Source organism: Pelobates fuscus, chromosome 13 (genome assembly GCF_036172605.1).
Source record: "Pelobates fuscus isolate aPelFus1 chromosome 13, aPelFus1.pri, whole genome shotgun sequence".
In the NCBI taxonomy this organism is placed as follows: Eukaryota; Metazoa; Chordata; class Amphibia; order Anura; family Pelobatidae; genus Pelobates; species Pelobates fuscus.
In genome coordinates, this window is record NC_086329.1 from 23,150,357 (window position 1) to 23,176,762 (window position 26,406).

At 41.5% G+C, this 26,406-nt stretch overlaps 1 protein-coding gene across 10 annotated transcripts in view; it reads right to left on the bottom strand.

Annotated features, from left to right (window-relative positions):
- Positions 1–4,000: 4,000 nt before the first annotated feature.
- Positions 4,001–26,406, bottom strand: part of CAPN3 (calpain 3) — a 112,267-nt gene continuing 89,861 nt past the window's right edge. For all 10 annotated transcript variants that reach the window (XM_063440482.1, XM_063440480.1, XM_063440477.1 and 7 more), the window contains 7 exons: positions 25,018–25,075; positions 19,650–19,714; positions 18,703–18,771; positions 17,990–18,068; positions 14,082–14,198; positions 12,992–13,050; positions 4,001–5,414 (listed from right to left, as the gene is read on the bottom strand). In XM_063440482.1, the coding sequence (XP_063296552.1) occupies positions 5,388–5,414; positions 12,992–13,050; positions 14,082–14,198; positions 17,990–18,068; positions 18,703–18,771; positions 19,650–19,714; positions 25,018–25,075 (474 nt within the window). In that variant the 3' untranslated portion in view covers positions 4,001–5,387. The remainder of the gene's footprint in view (positions 5,415–12,991; positions 13,051–14,081; positions 14,199–17,989; positions 18,069–18,702; positions 18,772–19,649; positions 19,715–25,017; positions 25,076–26,406) is intronic.

Sequence of the window (26,406 nt, forward strand, 5' to 3'; positions counted from 1 at the left end):
AGGTTCTGCCCATCATTGGTACCAGTGCAATGCAAACAGTATTTTAGACAGGGGAGGATACATGTATTGTGTGCGATTTGTGTGTACTTACATTAACCTTAATACATTTATACGATTCTTAACTTGTTCCTTTGACCGCGTGAAAGGAATAAGGTACATCGACGAGTGATATGTTTGTGGTCTTTAGTTTGACTGAATTGTGTTATTTAGGTTTTGTTTGCAGTTTGGGTGTATTGTTACTGAGCAAAACCATATAAAGATGGACTAGTTTGCAACTATTGAGGTTCTTTGGTCAGTTGTCATTTCCCCGGTACGCCCCATCACATGGCATTAGTGTGGCTGTTACATTGTGTGTCTATAATATCATAAAGCAAACAGGACTGTGCTTTGGGAGTGCTGCTGTTGCAGGTTTTCACGAATATGCAGCCAGCCAAATGGATAGCCATCACGTTCCTTGACTGTCCTGGCCTCACACACATGGGAAGATTGAACTGACTCTGATTATCTGTGTTAATAAAGCACCTGGAATAAGAGATGTGTGTGTTTGAAACCATGCAACTGATATAGAGCAGCAATACTTCTTCGTGTGTTGGGTGGGAGAAAAAAATCTGACCACATTTGAACATGCAGTACAAACCTCTGCTTCTTTGTACGCTCCATCCTGGGGCTGACATGCATAATACGTAGGGCTTACTTAGAGTTTCTTTGTGCTTTTTTGTATTCTGTTATATCTAGGTTTAATTCATTCTCAAAGGGCTAGAATAAAACAATTAAAATGCTGATTAACACGAAATTCAGCTAATTTAACCCAAATGCTTTTCCCATTTCATTACCAGTATATTTGGTGTTTGTGCAGGTGAATTGCTTTATCAAAGATATTAAAGGACCACTCTACACCCATAAAGTATCCTATTTCAACTATAACTACTTCAGCGCAGCTGCCTCTTGTTTGCATACCTGCTTGGCTCCTTCACAGATCAGACTCCTGTAAGAACTGCAGCTTTTTACAAGCTCATTTACAATATACCCCATTGAATACACGTAGAAAAAACCCATGCATGTATTCCTTGGGATATACGGTATCTACTGCATAGTCATTGGAATTAAGATATATCTACTACATAAAAGGAGAATATCCAACAGTGGCTATTTGGCAACCTTGCTGTCAGTGTACTATAGCTAATGTTTAGTTTATAAATGCTGATTTCATTAAAGTACTAACCAGCAGCATGCAGCAATCGTATACCCAGGCTGTTATGAGCTGTATTGCATGAGGATTCTGTATGTATTATAGGATTCTGTGTAAACAATTGTAACCCTGTTATGTTCAATGTTACGTCTTGGTTGCATGAAATCATGTAAAGTTGGGGCAGCCAATATCCAGTCCCAGCTTTTACAGAACTTCAGGCATGTCCAACCATACTGATAATGTGCAGACTAAACCTCTACAATATCCACTTCAATTCTGTCCGGCCTAGAGAGGAAGAATAACCTCTAATGTGGTTGTGTTGGTTTTGCATTGTAACGGCAGCTTGGGAGTGGCCAGGCTACGGGTGCTGCCTTATTTTTTTTTTGTGGGACAGTGCCCATAGACTAATAGCACCATAACCACTACCAACACCTGTAGTAGCTATGATGCTTGGAGTGCCTCACTAACATGGTATGAATGCAGACTGATTATGTTGTACTGCTCTGTTCACTTAATGCTGGAATAGCACATTGTGAATTAAATGTCTGTTTTATTAGCTGAAAAATAATTCACTCTAATTAATGAAAATATAGAATTATTTGGTTTGTATTTGCAATGAGGACTCAGAATGTTTACACCCAGCATGCATTGTGTTGTTCACCTTTCTGCCACACAGTCAGCAAATTGGCCTTTTAATGGGGAGGGGAATTGACGTATCTATTTATTTTTCTTCATCTAAACATTCACATTTTTCTTGCTGTACATTCTGGTTTTACCGCAAGGTACTTTTTAACGGTTTCTATGACGAGATCTTACAATGCGTATCCAATTTGGATTGTGTTGTGCTTTCTGCAATTATATCAAAGTTACAAAATACTTGCATCATAATGTGAATTATGAGCATGGAACTCAATTAAATGAACATTTCAAAGATAAATAAAACAATTCAAATAAAAGCTATTGAATTATGTGAAAATTAATGTTTGTGGTTTTTATCTTCAATGGGTATCTGTACTTGGTAAACACAGTTTTGTTTTTTGTTCTCTTTAAACCGTTCCTGCAACATTGTCTTAATACAAGCTTATCAAACACGTATACTGCAAAAAGACACACAGGGTTTGTTCACTTACGTCTGACTCTTGACAGCAGCTGAGTTGAGGAATTTTGTAGAGCAGCTATTTTAGCCTCAGTTTTTTCATTCAGATTTAATTTGTGAAATTTCAGAGTTAAGTGAACAATTGACCTTTTGGCAATGCTGATATGAACAGCCAGGAAATATATTTTGCTTGTTTCCTTGCATACAATGTATGCAGTGTCCACTAGGGGGAGCTTGGGAGACATCATACTTGAACCCATGTTTGTCGCAACTTGTTGAACAGTGTAAATACAGTCCATCCTCCATCGGAAACCAAATGCATTATTATTATTATTTTTAAAACAATTACAAAATCTGGAGTTATTACTCAGAAGCATTATTTAGTTTATTCAATGCATTTATACCAATAAATGCAGCATTTTTATTTTTCTTGCAACAATGATTGTACTTCTAGGCCCACCTCCCTACGCAGAGATGTCATAGGAGAGAGTTTATGCTTCCTACTGCTCATTATACTATCACAGGCATAGAGTGCATTAGGTCCACCTCTAACAGGCTTTTTCAATGCTTTTTGTGCCACACGGCATGTATTTTTCTAATCAACAAAGTGATGCATTAAGCTATGGGTAAGCTGGAAGCAATGGGTAAGATGATACAACTGCTTGTCGGGTTTGAATTTCATATCCTGTACAGCCCTGCTTGAGGTAATTTGAGACATGTTCTTTTTAAAATAAAGTGGATTGGACTGGCTAGCTATTTGTCAGCTATTTCATTATCTGAGCGGAGAAACCTTGAAATCTGCAGGAAATGAATCACTTGTTTTTCATTTTTACTGCGTTGAGTATTGTTTTAAATCTAGCGGTGGGTTAAATTTACTGGAATTCTCTTATTCTCGAAGGAACACTAGTGTTAGGAATACATGTTTGTATTCCTAACACTACATTGTTTAACTAGCTATTTAGGCACCAGCACACCTCAGAATGGAGTAAACATGTTTTAAACTTAGCTGTTCTCTGTTGCCTTGGCTGAGATTATCAATCTTGACGATCTAAGCCAATCCAATGCTTTCCCATAGGAAATCACTTTGTCAAATTTCCAGGCATGAAGACTGAAGTGGGCAAGCGCTATATTTGACCTTGTAACTTTATAAAACCCCATACAACTGGTTGTACTTGTGGGACATCACAGCATACAAACTTGTATTTTATTGCAAAAAAAATAGTATGACATTCACAAAAAACTGCATTTAATTTGTCACTGTTTTCTAGACTTTGTTCATATTAAATTATGCTTTATATAAATTTGATGTGAATGGAAGCCCTGTTTCTTGTGAACAAAAAGATAAAGTGCACCCACGCTTATTATATATCTAAGATGTAATTATGGTTGAACAAACAGCTCAAATTCTAGGTTTTGTTTTGATTCAGAACTTGGACAATTACCTCCGTCCTTAAGGGGTTAAGGTATAGTGGTTCTGGTGACTATAGTGTCCCTTTAATTCTATTTGCTAGAAATAAACATTCCCAGTATAGTATATCTCATGGTAGATTGAAGTGAAACCTGGGTTATATAAACAAATGATACTGTTTAAATATAGAGTGCAATATAAATATGTGAAATCCAGTTAAACGTTATAAGCTTGAGTGAAAACACAATGCTACTAACTGGTTATACTGTAAGATGAGAGCACAAGTAGTTAAAAGAAAACTCAGGAATTGCAATTTATTTTTTTAATAGTCTATAAACTGTGCCACAGGCACATACAAAATTTGAGCATCCAATTATCAAATTTCACACGTCTATTACCAGAGCCCAAACAACACACAAAGCGTTCAAGGGAAATTACGCCCAAAAGGTAAGAAATGCAGAGTTACCCATAAAACTATTCGCTATTGCTTTTGACCATTCTTAGTAGGGATCCAGTGATATTGAAGGTCAGCCATTTTTTTTTATTTCTAGCAGACTATAGCTGAGGTAGCTTGAGTACTACTGCCGTAAATTAAAAAGAAAACATTGTGATGCCATAGTTTAGAAAATGTGAGTCATGCCTAAGCTAAGATGTTGCTTAAAGGAACACTCCAGACACCATTCCACTGTAGTGGTTATGGTGTTTGCTTCCCCCACCTGTAATTAGTGAAACCATTTGCTGTTTGACTTCTAACCTGGGATCCACCAGTCACTGCTTCTCTGAGAGCTGAAAGCCCTCTACTCTGTGCTAACCTTAGGGCTTAGCTCATTTGCTGAGAGCAATCAGCTGACACTCATCCAACCAGCTGTCCTTGCATGGCAGAGTTTAGAACTAACTGATGGAAACTTTAGGAAGGAGCTTTTGAGGCTCTCCATAAAGGCAGGACCCAAGTAAGAAGTAAAGCTGTTGGCAAATGGTTTGACTACTCGCATTGCGGGGGAGGGTACTACCCGGGCACCGTAACTAGTATATGCCGCTGTACTGGTTATGGTGCTTTGAGTATTTCTTTTACAAAGATATCACAAAAAATTACCACGGGGGATGTATACTAGCAAAACAATTAAATAGCAGTAGATCTTAACTACATATATCTACGAGAATGGCTTCAGACAATGCAGCATAATTTAAAGGTAACTTAAGCCTCCTCTTAGCATAACTTTCCTTTAAGATTTCACATTAATAAAAACAGATTTAACATAGCAGAATAAATCTCCGTATCAGACTATGACTATAAACTGAACTACTTAACTACAAGTCAATCCTATAGGAGTTCTAAAAGCCGAGGTATACCAGATTTCGTTAAGGACATACATGTATCTCGGAATTTGTATCACAAGACACAGATCATTCCTTAATTCCAAGGTTAACTACATTTTATAAATGATACATTATTCTATCCTTCTATAATGATAAAGGCTCATGAATTATCCTTCAATATTTAACTTTCTGAATGTCTTCTCTGATGTGCTTAAGATAAAATACAAAACACATTACCGACTGTTACACGTGTATGTTAGGACTATGAGGTAAATGTAACGAGCTGTACTTGACGAAGATCCTGAGTCTATCCTGTGGAGGTTCTTGAATGAGAGGTGGTGGTGTCCGGAGCAGAATAATGCTGAATTGGAACTTCCTTAGGCGTACATGGTAAGTTGTAACCACTACGGAGAAAATCAAATGTGTTAATGATATTGTATGTTTCTGAATACATTTTACTTAATGCAAATGTGATTTAAATATGGAGTTTAATTGAGTGTTAACAAATAATGGTAACATACAAAGTACCAGGACTGTCATTCCATAATGGATTTTACTGACACATTGTCAAGGAGGTATCAACAGGCCAAAAACAGTTGCAATATTAAAGTAAGAAAAAATAAAGTCTGAAAAATAAAATCCAATGTAAAAAGTGACAGTGCTGTATTTCTCTTCCCAGGAACTGGGTGCCTTAATAATGCCTCCCTTTCAATCACAGCTATGAATGATCCCCTGTAATAATGCCATTTAAAATCGCTGAGGAGGAGAAACACATTTTTTTTTTTTTAAATTTGCCATTCCATTTTTGTTTGGGTTTTTCTTGTTTTGCCCTTTTTTTTTTTTTTTTTTTTTTAAATTCTTTATTTTTGTGTTTATAAAGAAGGTTAAAATTCACATTTGCGTGTGCCCTGCTGTACAGCACCCGCTGTACAGCAGTAAACATCGTTGCTATTTTTGTGTTGTAAGATACTTTTGAAAAAGACATCGCACAATTAGTAAAGATGCAGAACTAAGTCGTTTGTCAATGGATATAAAGTGGTAACTCTGGTTGTTAAAAGTGTAAAATAAATTCGCCAGCATTTATATATTAAAGACCGCTTCTAAAAATGTGACATTCCAAGCTGAAACAAGATATTCGTGTATATGGATTCGGGCTGCGCTTAAAACGCCTCATGTATCAGTGTGCGCAGTGCTTGGCTAAGTGGGGTGATCGGGCAACCAATTCTTTGTATTTTCTTTCTATCGTGAATGCTTAGCGCAATGTCACGTACCGGCCTAGTTATTGCAGTAGGGAGGGTTTAAGATTTAGAGCTTAATAAATATAATAAAATGCATTTTGCATAGGGCAGGTACTGTGGAGTGGTTAATTGTAACTGCTGTATTCATCCTTAATTAAAGGGGGGGGGGGGGGGCTATTGCCCCATCTGCCTCAAACGACATAGGGCAAGAAGATAGGTTCAAGGTACTTCAATCGGTGTATTGCATCACCCATTATCGCAGCGATTATGAGCACTGCAGATCCACATAGGGAGTGCAGGGAGAGTCCAGCCCCAACGGGGATACTGCAGGAGGATTAACTTTTCTCAAACAACTAAAGTACAAGTACAAGTTACATACATAAATAAAATGTGGGCCCTCTCTCTATATGTGAGAGAGCAACCTCAAACATCCGTATAAAGCTCACACTAGCCCAAACGAAATGCAAACCGTATAGCCTAGAAGCGATAGCCCCTTATTATATGTGGCAGTGGTAAGTGCTTCGTGAGATGGGTAGGGAGGTGTCGGGAATGTTATGGGCTTGTAGAAACATTATTGGGTGTGGTTGCATGCCGTCCCTAAGGTATTCTACGAGGAAGCCTACTTTGTTTGACGCGTCGCTAAAGATTGGGGTATTCGGGAGTCTCACTCCAGTTCCCCTCCTTTTCCTTACATGAGCAACATAAGACATACTATTCCCGCCATCTAAAGGTACCAGAAATCAAGGCGTCTGAGGTGGTTCCCCTTTACATATGTCCCAGTTTAACTAGATGAAAGGGATATGATATGTCTGCTTCAGCTAATGATATCCTAATTCTTATGGGATGCAGTCATACCCCTATTGTTTCTCGTGTATAACTAACTCCAGCAACACATCTTCAATTGGTATGAACAGTTTAAACCCCTTCACTGCCCGAGAGGGCCCCGTGGTCAGAGACCTCCATGGCAGAGAAGGGAGCACAGGACAAGGAATGAGAACATTAATTAGCAGAACATTTGAGCTGATGATATACAGCTGGCCGTACATACAGCCCAAAAAAATAAAAAATAAAAATAAAAAGGAAAATATGTATATGGCAGATTTAGTCACTGTTCCGTATCCAGCGGTAGATGTCAGCAGTGAAGTCGGAGCATTCGGTCTTTCCTCCCAAAACATTGGACCCAGCTCTAGCAGTTAGCACTTTATCCCTGGGCACGAAGACACGTGTTGCTCCGGGGTCCCACCCGTGAGGGTTAGACGGGCCCAGCGAGTCCGGTGGTAGTCCCAGTGCTTGCAGGTGGCTTGCTGCATCCTTTAGGTCTCGTAGGGTGAGGACTGTGTCTCCGCGTGGAATCTGGAGAGACCGAGACTAGCTCCATCTGTAGCTGATGGTATTCGTGCTTAGGAGGGAGGTAAGTGGCCGGAGTGACCGTCGCCAAGCAAGAGTTCCCCCTGACAGGTCTGCAAAGAAGGTTAAGGACATACCTTCGAAGTTATAGGGAGTATGCCCCCTGACTGCCGCCATCAGTGCCGCCCTGTCCCTGAGGTTCTGGAACTGCATCACGATGTCCCCAGTGGCTGCGGCTGGAGCCTTAATCGGCTTCTGCAAGCGAAATATGCCTTCCAATGATATTGTTTTAGCCTGCTTTGGTGGAAGTATGGCAGCCAGGAGACTCCTTGCGAGGTGTGGGAGTTCTGCTTGTGGTATCGTCTCCCCGACACCCCTTAGTTTTATGTTCCTCTGTCTCCTCTTGTCCTCTAGGGCGTCGAATCTGCTCTCGTTAGTTGCGCCTTGTTTCATGAGTTCTTCTACCTGCTGTGTTAGGGCATTAATTTGTTGTGAGTGGGCCTGTGTTTTGTGCTCCATTTCTCCGAGGCGGCCTGTCAGGCCCCGCAGGTCCTCACGGAGCAAGGCCATGTCTGCCGAGATTTTAGTGTGGAGATCCGCCATGATCTCCCTGATGGCCGTTAAGGTTACTGGGGCAGTATCAGGAGATCCTTGCAGAGGTGCTGCCCGTGGTGCCGGTTGCCGCGCCATTGCTAGCAGTTGGTCGTCGTCCCCCTCCTCCGACATTCCATCGGAGAAGTCGGAACAGCCGCCATGGAGGGACGCCATTGCAGACTCCTGGGCGCCATGCGCCTGCCGCCATAGGTCCCCAATGCTTCTCCCCTTCTGGGGTCGGTCAGGCTTCAGCTTTTTCGTTTTCTTACCCATTGGTAAGTGTAAAGCGATTTATAGGTGCCTTTTTTTTGCGGGTCACCCCTATATTTTAGGTTGTTTTTCCGTAGTTTAGCCGGAGCTCAGAGGCCGTGCGACTGTCCGCTCCAGTGGGTAGGCCACGCCCCTTGCCCTTTTTTTTTTTTTTAACCCCCCAAAAAAGATTTTCTTACTACTGTCTTCTATGACAGGCAAGTAGAGATCATGTTCTTCCTTTTTATTTTATGTGTAAAAAATAAAATAAATCCTTCAAATTGTAAACGTGCCCTTTTTTCCTATTAATATTACTCCCTGATTGGTCTCTGTGCATGATTTATTTATTAATGGTATTTATAAAGCGCCAACAGATTCTGCAGCGCTGTACAATTAGTGGAGAATGTACAATATACAAGAGGTAGAGAGAGCCCTGCCCGTAAGCTGATATCTAGCCCTTGGAGCTCTTTTATACAAAGTGCTTAGCTAGATGGCCCGTAAGCTTACAATCTAAAGGATACAATGGGGATTGGAGACAAAAGGTAACAGGGGAAATTTGGAGGTGATGGCTAAAAGAGTTAACAGAGAGAAGCAGCTATTGGTAAATTACAAAAGGAATCACAAGGTAATTGAGTGAGAATCTCAAACAGCTGGAGAAGCATAAAATATATGGGGGGGGGATGGAGAGCTTCACTGAGTTGCGTTTGAGTGCACAGTGAGGCCTGAAGAACAGAGAAGGAGACTGAACAGTTATATGAAGGTATTTACAGCTAGGAAGAGGATAGCAAATGGGGAGAGAGTGAGAGGAGGCAGGTGGAAGTAGACTAGCCATGTATAGAATACACTTAATATATTGGGTGATGGAAAGTTTAGCAACCACATTCTAACTGTCTACATGAAATATTGGTCAGAAACATTAAATGACAATAGTACAAACGGCATGCACTGACAATTACAGTGGCAAACTACAGGTATAAATGGTAACAATTCTATAGGAACACATGATAATATTGTAGCAATCCAAGATTCCGTCAGTACCTGAGAGTGGTAGGTGTTTCTGCAGGATGTAAAATGCAGAGCTTCACCGAGTTTGAGTGTGATTCAAAAGAACACATGGACAATAAAAATCTATTTATATTTGATATTAGTGTGTTCCTTAATTAGAATACATTTAAATGACCACTCCATCCCCATAAAGCACCTCAGCTAGCCAAAGTGCTTTATGGGTAACCTCAGCTAGCCAAAGTGCTTTATGGGTAACCTCAGCTAGCCAAAGTGCTTTATGGGTAACCTCAGCTAGCCAAAGTGCTTTATGGGTAACCTCAGCTAGCCAAAGTGCTTTATGGGTAAGGAGTGTCCTATTTTAAATCTAGTTCATAAAAGAGCAGGTTTGGATAAGTAATCTGCACTTTTATAATTAAGTTACAAACACCCCCTCTCGCTGTCAGACTGCCAAAGAGGTTTGCTTCCTTCTTTCATTAGCTCCCGCCCCTCAGTCTTGCGTCCACAAGCCTGCACATGCACACCTACGTACAAAGATTCCGAGGCTCCTCTGTGGGGTTATTCCCATGAAGAGACTGTTAGTCACTTCCAGGAAAAAAAATGGGAGGATTTGCAAGGCTGCAATTCTTAAGATTTACTCCCAATGAATACATGCAAGAAAAATAGATAACTTCTACTAAACAGATTTTTTTTTTCTATACCCACAAATGTCCGTTTGGAGTTGTTCTTTAAGCTTTGCGGTTTCTCTCAAATGGCAATGTTAATGTTTTTCAGAGTGCATGTACAGTGTTGTTAATCAACTACATTTAAGTGTAGTATATAGTGGCTGTCCATATGTGAAATGTTGTCAGTTTTAAATAAGCTACAAAGAGGCTGGGCTTACAGTGCCATAAAGTGCAGTCAGTCCTCTTTGGTAGGAAAACAAAAAAAAAAAAACCTCTGCTGTCTTTGCACCATAACCACTACAGTTAAAAAATAAACTCAGGGTAGTATGATTAGATACACTTACTGGTTGTAAGGGTTATTAATACCTGTATCCCAGAAGGGTAAACAATGTATGAAAATTGAATATAGACATTTAAAAGCGTATACCCGGCGGAGCCGACGGCGTTCAGGAGCAGACACCATTTCACTCAGCTCCTCGGCCATAGCCCCAAAAACCGACTACTACTACCGCATAGCCAAACATCCAGGGCTGCGATAGCGAACTTCGCACTGGGGTCCACGAACCGGTCCGGTGGATGCCTTTTTTATGCCCATCGGGCGTGAAACTCCGGCGCAAAGTGCCTCGGGCCTACAGGGCGGGAATCCCGCGGCGGCCGCACAATACCTCCTGGGACGAAGACTTCTGGGACACAGATCCACAAACAGCCTACATACCCTGGGACACACCAGGACCCTCGATGGGCCGCAAGTCGCAAAAACCGTCTCCGGCCGCAACCACCTCGACTCACGATATCGGCCAGATGCTGACCGCGACACCCCGCACGCGGGAGCCCGCAACCCCCCGGCAAGAGTCTACCACAGACCCGGTGAGGGATAAGGTACCTGGGACTGGAACACAAACTACACCCGATACGGAACCGCCTGCGACAAAGCGGGACATACATGATCTCTTGGCACACTTCCAGGACATGTTCTTTGCAGAGCTTAATCTGGTTAAAGCAGAAATGCAAGCCATCACAGAACGCCTTAGAGTCACTGAGGAGGACTCTGCTGAAACAAAGCTACACATGGCCACCCAGGGGGAAACCATAAAACAGCTACAAACCCACCACTCACAAATAGCAGCCAGAATGGATTTACTGGAAGATAAAAGCAGACAAAATAACATCAAGATAAGAGGAATAGCGGACACAGTACCAGCAGAAGAACTGCCCCATCTTATTAGGCGACTAACTGCGGCCATCATCCCGACCAAGCATGCAAAACAGTTTGCCTATGATGGACTATATCGCATCACAACATACTCGCAAACACCAAATACCCAGCCTAGGGATGTCATACTCTGCTGCCGAACCATCGCAGACAAACAACGACTGCTGCAGGCACTACGGGGGAAAACCCCATTCCAATTTGAGACTCACTCACTCACGTTCTATCAGGACCTGAGTAAGGCCACACTCATGTGGCGGAAGACAATGCGCCCCATCACGCAGCCTCTGCAGGCCGCTGGTATTCCCTATAGATGGACTAACTCAAGGACACTGCTATGCACCAAAGAAGGGAAATCCTTTAAAGCAACCAACCCCGCCGAGGGCCCTCAATTTTTCAAAGCCTTAGGCCTTCCAGCGCCAGACCCAGCGACACTACCCCAGAGAGTCTGGGATGTTGACAACATACCCCCTTTTATCCCCGGAAAGGACATGGACACTGTCACATGAATAAGACCGCGACTGCATGATGTTTTCTGATTAACGTTAACACAACTGTTCAAATATTGTACCTTAGGCCAATACGTGCACATATGCACTGTTAATAGTTCCATAGGCATTCTTGTTTAATCATGTTCAATGTCTTCTTGTTACATACACAAACGACTTCCACACTGATCCATACATATGCTCCTGATGCTACTGTCCGAACAACGTCAGAGGCCCCACTACCTGCTCACCCACTACACACAATCACCACAAAGGGACCATCTGACACTGATACGCTCCTACTCTCCTCCCCCCCCTCCATTCCACCCTGAGAAACAGGGGTACTAGGACACATAATGGACACCGGGGTCTAGACCTCGCGAGCGAGCCACACAATTAGCCCATAATACCCCAGAAGCAACGTGACAATGGGGCCAGGCCAACACCTCCTAGCCCTACCCTCCAGTCCCATCGAACAGACCAACTAAGCCAACCAGAGAACGACACCTTTGCCTGAAAACAGGGCAACCTATCCAGTATGGGCTAGCCTAACAACATAATGGGCATTACGCCTATTGCCCCCTACTCACATCATACAGACATAACTTTGTGACACCACAATTCATTCACATGTTAACTAGTTACTACTGTAAAACATAACATGTCACTAAATAAGCACACACCAGTCACTCTACTGCTATTACCAACGCTCTGCTCCAACATGTGTACCTCTTTTTTCTTTTTTTTTTCTTTTTTTTTCTTCATAGCTGATTTAACTACTGTTAGCCTGTTATACCTTATAATTGTAAAATGTGCAACTGCTTAACTATGTCAAAGTTTGACCCGGAATTGCCAGCAGCTGCTATCGTGGCGCTGCAGGCGTGTTTGTAACCAATTGCACGAGAACATAAAGAATTACAAAAAAATAAACTCAATTTGTATATTTGTTTTTGTGTTTCTAATTTTTTTTTTTTTTATAATTTTCCTGCTTTACTATTTTTTTGTTTTGGTTTTTCAACCAGTTGATTATATATAATAGGTGTAAATGGAAACCTCTACAAACATTTTTAAAATAAGACTCCGCTAAAAAAATAAATAGGTCACAGGATAACCCTTTTCAGTTGGATACAATCTGAGACACATGTAATAACAATTCAACTATTAAGTGATGCTTAAAATTCCACTTACTTCCAATTTATTGAGCTTAATTAGACCATCTCCATCGTTGTCAAATGCATCAAATGCCCCTGAAAGAGATGAGCACAAATATCAGGGGTAGTGAGTTCTTTATTAACTTTAGGTATGTTGCTAATTTCTGCCCAATCCTGTGTAAGATGCAATTCTATCAATCTGTTTCATTCTCACACAGAGTGATTAATTAGGAAACAAAAAGAAAAAGGTGAATAAAGACAGCCTCAGCCAACCGGCGTATAACGTACATTCCTCTATTCTCCATCCGAGAACGGATAGCACCAAACCAAATGAAAATGCTAAATCACAGAGGAATACAGAAAAATCAATGTTTTAAAAAACAAACCACACTATTCTTAATAGTACTAATTAAAAGCAGAAACTCTGTTATGAGGGTAGTGATATTATATGCAGTGTATATATATATATTTTTTTCCCATTATGTAATAAATAAAGTTGGTTTCTTTTTTAACATTGCTCTGTATGTATTCCTCACAGTGACTTTCCCTCTTTGTTTGTGTTGGGTGTAGTGTTCACTGTTCCGTTAATGATTCCTTACGGATGCTCTTCTTCCCTGTACCCACACACTGTCTAATTAAATATACTCCCCATAGTTTCTTATTCCACCAACATTAGAATCTCTCCATTGCAGCAATAAATGGAAATATGAAAATCTGCTTATGATTCATGAAAACAAAAACACAAAAAGCACTTCACTTGATTTTAGAGCCTCCAAATGATTTTGACAGAATACATTAGAATCTTATTCCCCCAAGTTTATTGTCATTAAGAGAACCTTTTGTGTTAATCATTTAAAGAGCCACAATGGCACATGGCCAGTAAAGGAAACCAAAGGGATTACTTGTGTTTTGTTAAGGGTGAGCATTTCATACAGAGTGTCAAAGGGGTGCAAGTACAAGTGGGGGACAGACATGGGTCATACATAGTGGGAAGGTGTTGGGATGGAGAGTACTTGCTGATCACGGAAATTATGCAGATTGAGGTCACAGTTAATAACATTCAGTATCACCCACTCAAACAAATACTTTTGTTTGTGAAAGGAAGAGTGCCAGAATAATAAACTCACTAAACATTCCTTCCAGGCGCACAAAGCAACAGATGAAGCTGTCAAAGTCGATATTCATGTGTCTGTTAGCATAACGCATGGTGATGATGTCATAGAGCTGGTTGTTCAGATGGAATCCTATAAAATAATTCAAAGGTATAACATCAGTTAAGTATTGAAATGGCTTAGATTATATGTATTATACTTTTAAATAGGAGCCTCTGGTTCACAGCATTTGTAATATTATAGCAACTTAAAGGGACACTAGTCACCACAACAACTTTTAGCTTAATGAAGCAGTTTTGGTGTAGAGCTCATACCTCTGAAGTCTCACTGTCAATTATTTGCCACGTAGGCGTTAAATCACTTGCTTGTGTCAATGCAGCCCTAGCTACCCTCCCCTGGCTGTGAATAACACATCCTGCATGAAAAAAAGGTTTCATTTTAAATCAGATGTTAACTAGCTTTAGAAGTGTTTATCTCCTGCTCTGTAAATTTAACTTTAAAGGAACACTATAGTCACCTAAATTACTTTAGCTAAATAAAGCAGTTTTAGTGTATATTTCATTCCCCTGCAATTTCACTGCTCAATTCACTGTCATTTAGGAGTTAAATCACTAAGTTTCTGTTTATGCAGCCCCCAGCCACACCTTCCCTGGCTATGATTGACAGAGCCTGCATGAAAAGAAAACTAGATTCACTTTCAAACAGATGTAATTTACCTTAAATAATTGTATCTCAATCTCTAAATTGAACTTTAATCACATACAGGAGGCTCTTGCAGGGTCTAGCAAGCTATTAACATAGCAGGGGATAAGAAAATCCTAATTAAACAGAACTTGCAATAAAGAAAGCCTAAATAGGGCTCTCTTTACAGGAAGTGTTTATGGAAGGCTGTGCAAGTCACATGCAGGGAGGTGTGACTAGGGTTCATAAACAAAGGCATTTAACTCCTAAATGGCAGAGGATTGAGCAGTGAGGCTGCAGGGGCATGTTCTATACACCAAAACTGCTTCATTAAGCTAAAGATGTTCAGGTGACTATAGTGTCCCTTTAATCACACACAGGAGGCTTCTGCAGGGTCTAGCAAGCTATTATCAGAGCAGATAAATTAAACAAACTGTACAATAAAGTAAGTTTAACCCCTTAAGGACACGTGACATGTCATGATTCCCTTTTATTCAAGAAGCTTGGTCCTTAAGGGGTTAAACATTAAATCTTACAGGAAGTGTTTATGCAGGCCCTAGTCACACCTCCCTGCATGTGACTAAGTGATTTAAAGGGACACTATAGGTACCCAGACCACTTCAGCTCATTGAAGTGGTCTGGGTGCAATGTCCCTGCCCCAGTTAGTCCTGCAATGTAAGTAATCGCAGTTTTAGAGAGAACCACTAGAGGCATTTCCTGCTTGCTTGGTGACTTTTGGTCGCCTAACTGATGCTAGACGTCCTCACGGTCTGCATGAGGGCACCCAGGATTAGTTAAATCCCAATAGGAAAGCAAATGCTCTCCTATTTGGAGGGCCTAATGCACCCGTCAGGTGATGGCGGAGTGTCGACCCAGCGCCGAGGGGGGGCCAGACTGACACAATAGTGTTTGAAATACATGTTTGTGTTCCTAACGTTATAGTGTTCCTTTACTCCTAAATGGCAGAGAATTGAGCAGTGAGACTGCAGCGGCATGATCTATACACAAAAACTGCTTCATTAAGCTAAAGTTGTTTTGATGACTATTGTGTCCCTTTAACTCCCTATATTTAAGAAACATTTTTTCGAGGTTTGTGAAATAAAATACAGGCATCAACCCCTGCCTATCCTTAAATCTGCCCAGTTTATTTTTGTTATGTTTTTTAAATCTGTTGCCTATTTTACTCCTGGTCACGTTTCAATGTATGCCACATTGTGAGATAGTCTGAGATGGATATTTCTGTGATAAATGGCCGGTCTATACCATACTAAGATGAACTAACTCCTGGTTTTATCTAGTGATGTAGCACGTAGTTTCAATGCAAGGGTATGAATGGGTTTATGCTGCAACTGGAATTCAGCAATAATTACTATAAATAATATTTAGGAGGGACACTTTTTTCTAGGATTGTCATCATATTTTAGTTAAAGGAACACTCCCGCTACCATAATTACTTCCGCTCATTTAAGTTTTTTGGGGGGTTAGTTGTGTCTGGGCACCAAAGTTGGGACTTGCTGAAGTTCTTTATGTATGAAGAGTGTGCCCTCTTTCTTCTTTCTAGAAAAAGTACAGATTTCAATAGAAATTTACACTTTTATAAATTAACTTTGTTATACCCCCTGGCTGTCAATCAAGCTGTTTTTTTGTTTTTTTTAAACATTCTTTATTTTTCTTTTTTCAAAATATTTGGCAACCGTGGTATACACATTTATCGTATGATATAACAGGTTTGACATCGTTTTGTAACTAGACATTTGGTATAGCCGGTTTCCTGCCTTACTGTTGTATTGGTTGTGTATTGATAGGTTGCACAATGGTGAGTCCATAATAAACAGCGAAAATTGAATAAAAACATAAATACATACAGAAATATACAATCAAATATAAACATAGTTATCTTTCGGTCTCAGTGGTTGGGTGTTATGCTCACAGGATGTTTTAGTGTTTCTGTTCTGGGGTTTTGGGTGTCTGCTGGGGTCTGTTGTGGGTTGGCCCCCCTAGGTTGCGGGTGTGGATTCCTGTAGAGTCTCCCCTGTTGTTTTGCTATTGGGTTCCCGCCCCTGGCAGGGGCGTATTAGCCGCGAGGCAAACAAGGCATTTGCCTTGGGCGGCATTTTCCAGGGGGCGGCAAAAAAAGCCGCCCCCAAATGCCCAGGGTAAATGCCTTGCGGCTAACTGACAAGGCAGGCTGCTGGGCGTTCGGGCGGCACTGGCGTTCGGGCGGCTAGCGAGGGAGCACTTCCTCAGAGCTGTCTGCTCAGCTCCCTCGCGCGCCGCAGAGTGAGGCTGGGAGCCGGAAGATGATGTCATCTTCCGGCTCCCAGCCTCACTCTGCGGCGCGCGAGGGAGCTGAGCAGACAGCTCAGAGGAAGTGCTCCCTCGCCGCCCGCCCAGCAGACAGCCCGGCAGCCCCACTAGACCTCAGGGAGATAGAGAACCCCCCCAGCATTCCCAAAGGTAAGGAGGCTGGGGTAAATTAAAAAAATATATATATATATATATGTTAATGTGAGTGTGTATGTCTGTCTATTAGTGTGTGAGTGTGTATGTCAGTGTGTGTATGTCTGTCTGTTAGTGAGTGTGTGTATGTATGTCAGTGAGTGTGTGAGTGTGTGTCTGTTAGTGACTGTCTGTTAGTGTGTCTGTGAGTGTGTGTATGTATGTCTGTGAGTGTGAGTGTGTCTGTTAGCTAATGTATGCGTATCTGTCAATTAATGTGTGTATTTAGAAGGCGGGTTGGGTGGGGGGCGCCTGAGTTTTGTCCTGCCTAGGGCAGCACAAAACCAGGATACACCACTGGCCCCTGGTCTCCTTGCTGCACTATGCCTCTGTTGGCCGTTTGTAGGGGCTGCGGCGTAGCGAGGTTCGGTTAAATCAAGCTGTTTTTAAATATACCCCCAAAGACTAAATGCATGCATGTGTCTATAGTAAACAGTGATTTTTATTTATATCTTGGTTGTGAAGTGTCCCTTTACGCTGGGTGGCTGGTGACAAACTCGACCTAGCACTGTTTTTCTTTTGAAAGAAATTATTGCTGTGTTTGGCATACGCTATTCATAAACACCTCCCCCCAATGAATCACTCCCTGGCTATTCAAACATAAACCGATGGTTCATTATTTGGGAACATATTTTCAGTTTTTTTACATTGGTTTATTATTAGGCACTTGCCACTCGGTTCTGAACTTTTACAGGGTAAGTCGGCACAACATACAAGCAAAAATCAAACCATCTGAACACTACCTGCTTCGTTGACTGCATTCCTCATCTCATAACTATTGATGGTGCCGGACTGGTCAGAGTCGTAGCGTACAAAGATTTTCTTGAAACGAAAATACATGTTAGTATTCATGTGCATTCATTCTTACACCACACTATCCTTTAATAATAAGTGGTAAATGCTTACATTCAAATCACGGGTGACAGGGATTTGAAAAACATTCCATGCAAAACATGACTCATGAATCTTGATTGAAGGGAAAATATTATATCTATTGTACCAGAACCCCAGCATTTCCCTTTATCAAATCTTTCAGAGTCATTTTCTAAAGTGAGAAGTCAAAGTGAATTTTAAATTTAAGGTCAAAATAGCCAAAACTGAAAATTCTTTAAATCAACTATGCATTCAGTTTGGCTACTTAGCCTTAATTTGAAACTACTTTTAAATTCTATCTTCAGTACATAACCCTGTGAGTGTGTGTATTCATTCAACTGAATTATCTCCATGTTATGCCAGGCTGGTCAGAAAGCTTTTCAGGGAATGAAAGAACAAACATCTAATTGAGCAATGACTTCCTGTTCACAGATCATTATTGCATACTGTATCTAGTACGGAGAGCATGTTATAGAAAAATGTTATCCAAGACATTGTAATTATTATGCAAACCCTACTTTGAAACGTCTTTAATGCCATTTCCCATAGAGAACCCAGGAGATCCCGTCTGTAATGGTTTTACCTGCCACTCCTTAATCTTCTTCCAGAGGTGCTGAAACTCCTGCAGATTTAGTCTTCCACACCCGTCTGTCTGTAAGGTGGCATCGCAGTTCAGGATTTATACTTCATAATTCTCACAATCCAACCTAGGACACTGCATATTGTAAACTACACTACTCAATTTTAAGCTGGCTGAGCATCATGGGAAATGCAGTCCGTAAAAATCTTCAGTGTCACGTTTAACCACCTTACTGTACAGTTCAGACGTGGATAGTTATGGTAAAAGCGATTTATGTGTTTTAGCGTCCTGCTTTCCTAGTTGGGCTCGGTTCTGGGGATATATATTTACATAATAGTCTGGGAGGGGAAAAAACAAAAGTCCATCAATTTCAACACTGAAGTTCATTCTTTAATGCTGTTGATCCAAAAGAAGGCAAACAAACCCAATTGTAGCCATTATCAATATTCCATAATGGCAATTAGACTTCTCCTTGTAATATTATATATAACAGATACAGTAAACAGCCCTTTATCTCACATTGTAATATGTCACCACTATATAATGAATAATAATGATTTACAGATCACACAGATCTTTGCAATAGGCAGCTAGTTTATCTCTTTTGTTGTGTTTGAAGTACATAGAATCAGCACAGCAAAGCAAGTCTAATGAGGTGTTTGGGCCGTGCTGGTTAGAGATAGTTCCTCGGTGTCCCTGAACGCTGGAAACTAGGGAACCAATTCAAAGACAGAACCATGAGCAAGGGACTGTCCTGCAAAAATCAGGACAGTTGGGAGGCCTGGTTGTGTGTGTGTCAATTTACACACCAGATCTACCAAGTCATACCATGGTGCCATGTGACACGTGATCACCTGACAGCCTGCTGTTACCAGCACTGAACTTTATGTCCTGTAACCCCTAAAGGAAGCAGTTTCATGCTCAGCTCTCCACAGAAGACACAAGGATACATCCATAAGGGCAATCATACTACGACATGACTCCAGCGTGAACCCTTCAGTCTTCAGATTTTTATCTGCAGAAAAATTAGACATTTTTAGAATTACATTTGTATCATACAGTAACATATGCATTGGACATTTTAGCTATAGTTAATAGGTAAAGAATGCTTAAACGGAACCTCTGATTATTGAAGGAGACACTGCACCCCCTAAAAAGTTTGTGTCCACCATTACATGTCCAGAATCATTAGTTATTTTATGAGCTGCTTAAATATACATCAATTAGGAAATACTTCTTTAATTAGAGGATTCTACAATTTCTCGACTAGGCAATCTACATTACAAAAAAGTTAGTACAAAACTGTATTCTGTTTAGCAGCTATTCACTAGATCAGGCCAAAAAGTTTGCTTATATCTGGTGTTAGTCCTAAAATATTGCTAATCCCATACCTCCAAATACTGGGGAGAATTAACTCAGAACAGGGGGGCTAGTCCGTAAAGTGTAAAAAAGGGGGATGTACCTGGGGATGGGGGAAGCATCACAAACTTGCATGAATCCCAAGCAGGGTAGGATGACAATTTGCAGTCACATCTCAGGAGACGCTGCGTGTTTGCAGCAATCAAAGGAAATTAAGAGGTGAATATTTAAATTTATGCAAATATTACTGTGACAAACGCCGCTTTCCACAGACGTTTGCCACGGACTCCTGGAGGAGTGTGGAAAGCTGGCCTCCTGCCCACCAACTATGGGCCAGGTCAGCGACTGTAAAGACCCATATTTTATTCTCCCTGGTTCGGCAATTTCTAATCGTGCGCATATAACCGAACGCAAGCTCCCTGGAAGCCGTTCGCATGGACTAATACCACAAATCGACTTCAGGGGGACTTAGCCGCGAATGCCCTGGAACAATTTTCAGCATGAAGACTTCCTGGTCGGTCCCCAGCGGCACTTAGCCGCGATTCTATGGAACTATATTAGGCATAAGATCAGTGCGTGCGGTTGGTCAAATTATGACTTCCAGGAAAATCCTAAACCGATCTGGGTTTTTTGTGATATGTTGTCACCCAGATCAAGGCTATCAGGGGATGTAACTTTCAGGGGGCTTTATGTATTTTTAAACCAGCGCCCCTGGTTGTGGAGGAACTCAGCGACATGAAGCAAGCCAGCACACGGGCAGCGTCCCCATATGAGGAGGATTTCCTTTGGAGACTGCGAGGTGCACTGGCACATGAGTATGGCCCTGTTTCAGCCGTGGATGAGCTGGTATGGAAAGATGTGGTACGTCAAGAGCTCTGGCACGAGGCCCTGGAGCAGTCTCAAGCTCAAGGGGGAGAGAGCCTTCCCAGTTCAGATCTGCGCAGACAGAGGTAAACCGTGCTGAGGTTGCATTTACTGGAGGATCCGCCCCAGGAAGAGTGGATTATAGAATTCCAGCTGCTGATCAAGAAGGAACTGTGGCTAGACGAGGCATACCGGGCGCTACAGTGGTACTCGGTCCAAAGGTGCCCATGGAGGACGGAGAACAAAAGACCAGAAGGGGATTATGATGGCCCTGGTCTACTATGGGAGGCATTGGAGTACAGTGATTTCGGCAGCCCAGAGGAGTCTAGGTATTGGGACATTCGGGAATACCATATGGACGCACTGGAGCTCCCCAGTACTGCAGGTCTGGGACCAGATATCACCCGTCTGATCGCTATAGAATGGGAACTGGAGCAGGAATGCCAGAACCTAAGAGAAGCAGTTCAGCAGCGGCAAGCACCACTGGGAGTGGAGATGGTCGGTCCAACGTTACCGGGAATTGAGACAGTCGGTCCAACTCCACAGCAGCAGTATGGTTTAAAGCTAGAAGAGACAACAGGTCTCTCTTCCCAGCGGCAGTGTGTGTTACAGGGAGAGGAGATAGTCTGTCTCTCTCCCCAGCCGCAGCCAGAGACACTTTGGGAGGGGACAGTCAGTCCCCCTTCCCAACCACAGGGAAAGATACAAGGAGTGGAGACGGTTGGTCCCACTTCCCAGCAGCTGGGGCTGTCATCCAGTGACAAGCCCCGAGACATCTAGAGGGAACTACAGCCTCCCCTGACACCTTCCCAGCAGAAGAGCTGTCACCCGGGCATAGAGCAGTTGGCCTCTGCTTGCACCTTTTACTTTATCCAGAGCCTGATGTTACACAGGCCACCCTATGTGACGGACCGCCTGGCACCCCGACTGGGTACCTCCATTAATGCTTCCTAGTAATCCTTGAGGACCATAAGCACCACACCAGACACCATAACCACCGTAAACCCCACAAACCGCCGTAGTTTGGTTGGAGTCTCGCTGTCATCCACCCACATTGGACCCAAGACCAGGATCCAGCTTCCAGTGGGTAGACCTCTCCTAGTCCAGAGAGCAAAGCAGGCTGCTCTTACAAGAGCAATCAGTGTAAGCCAAGGGAGTATAATGATTATAGCAATCCCCATAGTGAATATAGCTCTCCAATCCCCCAAACATGAGTCTAGACTTCATGAAGGGTAAAACAAATCTGTTTAACGGCAGCCACAACTGGCGTTATATTCAGGTCCCCATGCAAGGGGCACACCCCCCTGGACCTCAGAGTAGACTACAGTAAAACCATACACACCATTACATTGGCTCTCAGGTCCAGGACACTCTCATACAAAATAGGTTAATCCCTCCATGTGCCTGGGAGATGATTGAGTCAGAACTGTATTAAACTCAATTATCTCCAGGCACAGAAAACATACATTGTTGCAAAACCCCCAAAATACCTTTAAACACACAAAATCCCCACAAAAGTTACATCCCCTGATAGCCCCAATCTGGGTGACCACATGTCCAAAAAGAACCCAGATCGATTCAGGGGTTCAGGAATTTCTTGGAAGTCATAATTTAACTGACTGCCCGCATGGTCCCATGCCCAAAACAGTTCCAGAGAATCAGGGCTTGCGGTTTGTCTAGTTCGGTAGTTTAAGAAATGAAGAAACTACCAAACATAGTCCATAGTCTTACCCTGGAGCTTGTTGCCGTTGTTCGTGGGAACGCTTCCACCAAACAGTGTCTTCCTAAGTTCTATAAAACCGAACACCACAGGCGATCATGGAAGTCCAGCGGTGTTCAGGAGTTTCAGTGTCCGAAAATAATTCAATGAACTCTACGACCAAACACCACTGCCTGTTTTCATGCGAACAAGATGGCTGCCACCTCGTGGTCGTCCATAGGAATTGCGGCCACCCAGACGAACACTTGGTACACTGCGGTGGAAATTGCTACAAAGTAGCAATTAGGCTTAACAAGCTCCTGGGTGGTCTCAGGTTCGTGCGGCTGTTTGGTTCCTGAACCAAATATAAAATCCCACGAACCAAGTCTGTTCACATGGATTTTTAAAGGGCCCATAGTCTTTTGGTAAGAGGCTGGCCAGCAGGCCCCTCCAAGCACCAGTAACGAGGTTCAGTTCATCACAATTACTATAATTCTTTAGTTGTGTGTGAGGGAAAGGGTACAAATAGGTCATTGCCAGCATGGAGTGTTCATTAGAGAATATGAAAGGGAAATGTAGACATTGTGATAAATTGTAATTTTCATTAAATGCTCACTATAGGGTCAGGAACACCCTTTAGTGTTAAAACCACCACCTAGCCCCCCCCCCCCCCCCCCCCCCGGGCCCCTCATGCCTCGAAAAATATAGCAACATCTTACTGTATTCAAGCCAGAAGCTGTAACTCTGCATGCTGTTTGCCTAAAAAAAAAACAAGCAGACTGCTGACATCATCAGAAGTGGTAATGAGAAAAATCTCAGGCACTCACTGTGATTAGTTCCAGGCAGATTTATTACAACGTTTCGACCTATATAGGTCTTTATCAAGCTTGATAAAGACCTGTATAGGTCAAAACGTTGTAATAAATCTGCCTGAAACAAATCACAGTGAGTGCCTGAGATTTTTCTCATTACTACGTATTTCTTGGAGTTTGCTGACCTTTGCTCAGTAGCACCCTGTGTTGGTATATTGCGACTGAGTGCGACCTTACCTTTTGTTTACTACCATCAGAAGTGGTAGCCTGATCCCATCACAGTGCTTACCCACAGGATTGGCTGAGACTGACAAAGAGGCAGATCAGGGGCAGAGCCAGCATGATTCAAACACAGCCCTGGCCAATCAGCATCTCCTCATAGAGATGAATTGAATCAATGAATCTCTATGAGGAAAGTTCAGTGTCTGCATGCAGAGGGAGGAGACACTGAATGTTTGGATGCATTTTAGGCAGCCATGACCCAGGAAGGATCTCTAACAGCCATCTGAGGAGTGGCCAGTGAAGTTATCACTAGGCTGTAATGTAAACATTGCATTTTCTCTGAAAAGACCGTGTTTACAGCAAAAAGCCTGAATCTAATGATTCTACTCACCAGAACAAATTCAATAAGCTGTAGTTGTTCTGGGGACTATAGTGTCCCTTTAATTTCACTCCTGTATTTGAAACATTTTTGGTCACTGGTACATGAAATAGACTTTATAATGATTCTAACCATTATAGTAATTGGAAATGTTAATTGTTTTTTTCCTCTAACAAATGTAAAAGAGATTTTTCCATTCACCAAGACTGGACGAGAGAAAGCATGTGTCTATTTAAATGTGAATTGATTTCATACCAAACAAAGCACTATTGCCAAAAAAACATTCTACTGCCTAAAGTTTCATTAATGTTATTATTATATAGATAGTGCTTTAGAATTATAAGATGGAGATATTTGACAAATAATTGACATACAGAGTATAACAGAGACGAGCTTACAATTGATGTGGAAGGGGTGAAGAACAGCATGTCAGTGGAGAGGAAGGATTGATGGATAAGGTGCCTGTGTCACAATCAGCTAGTAAATGTGGGGTGTGGAAGAATTGAACAGCAGACGGAGCGAGTGTGAGCTGGGCTATGGAAGCGAGGGAATGGAGGCGGCAATTATAAAGTGAGAAGTGTCAGCCAGGAAGATAGCTGCAGTCCTTAAAGAAGTCACTGAAAATACACTTTTTTAGGGTAGAGTTCTAAGGAGAGTGTCTGATAGCACTGGGTAAGGAATTCTATAGGAAAATTCTATTGAAAAATCCTGCAGATAAGAGCTTGCAGAGTAAAGGGCACAAGAAGGGGTGTATTTTGTTTTGTTGAGTAAAGATAAGAGAAGGTGGAGGTGACACCAGAGAATGAAACAACAAATGAATGTTCGGATAGGTAGGATAAAAGTCAGGAAAGTACAGTGTCATGGAGTCCAAGGTTGTGAAGGGTCTGAAGAAGAAGAGAGTAGTCCACAGAGTCAAAAGCAGCAGAGAAGCCGAAGAGAATTAAGAGAAGTCACTTTGGTAAGGGCAAGCAAACTATACTCACGTTTATTGACCGCTTTGTTGAGAACATTTTGCAATTCATCAGCACAAATTTCCATGTCCTAATGAATAAAAACAGCAATGTATTTTGAATAAATCAGCTGGGCCAAAGTGCACAACTCTTTTATAAATAAGAACTTTAACTGCATTGCTATACATTACTGCTACCACTCTGGGAATATTGCAGGACACTCGAGGTGGGAGTTGCATTAATGTCTTTAATATTAATTTGTACCGGTAACATGTTAAATTATCAAAAATACTCACACTGCCTGCAATTAATATTACTCTGTACAGGTAACGTGTTAAATTAATAAATACTCACACTGCCTGCAATTAATATTACTCTGTACAGGTAACGTGTTAAATTAATAAATACTCACACTGCCTGCAATTAATATTACTCTGTACAGGTAACGTGTTAAATTAATAAATACTCACACTGCCTGCAACTAATATTACTCTGTACAGGTAACATGTTAAATTAATAAATACTCACACTGCCTGCAATTAATATTACTCTGCACAGGTAACGTGTTAAATTAATAAATACTCACACTGCCTGCAATTAATATTACTCTGTACCGGTAACATGTTAAATTAATAAATACTCACACTGCCTGCAATTAATATTACTCTGTACAGGTAACATGTTAAATTAATAAATACTCACACTGCCTGCAATTAATATTACTCTGTACAGGTAACGTGTTAAATTAATAAATACTCACACTGCCTGCAACTAATATTACTCTGTACAGGTAACGTGTTAAATTAATAAATACTCACACTGCCTGCAATTAATATTACTCTGTACAGGTAACGTGTTAAATTAATAAATACTCACACTGCCTGCAATTAATATTACTCTGTACCGGTAACGTGTTAAATTAATAAATACTCACACTGCCTGCAATTAATATTACTCTGTACAGGTAACGTGTTAAATTAATAAATACTCACACTGCCTGCAATTAATATTACTCTGTACAGGTAACATGTTAAATTAATAAATACTCACACTGCCTGCAAGTAATATTACTCTGTACCGGTAACGTGTTAAATTAATAAATACTCACACTGCCTGCAATTAATATTACTCTGTACAGGTAACGTGTTAAATTAATAAATACTCACACTGCCTGCAACTAATATTACTCTGTACAAGTAACATGTTAAATTAATAAATACTCACACTGCCTGCAATTAATATTACTCTGTACCGGTAACGTGTTAAATTAATAAATACTCACACTGCCTGCAATTAATATTACTCTGTACAGGTAACGTGTTAAATTAATAAATACTCACACTGCCTGCAATTAATATTACTCTGTACCGGTAACGTGTTAAATTAATAAATACTCACACTGCCTGCAATTAATATTACTCT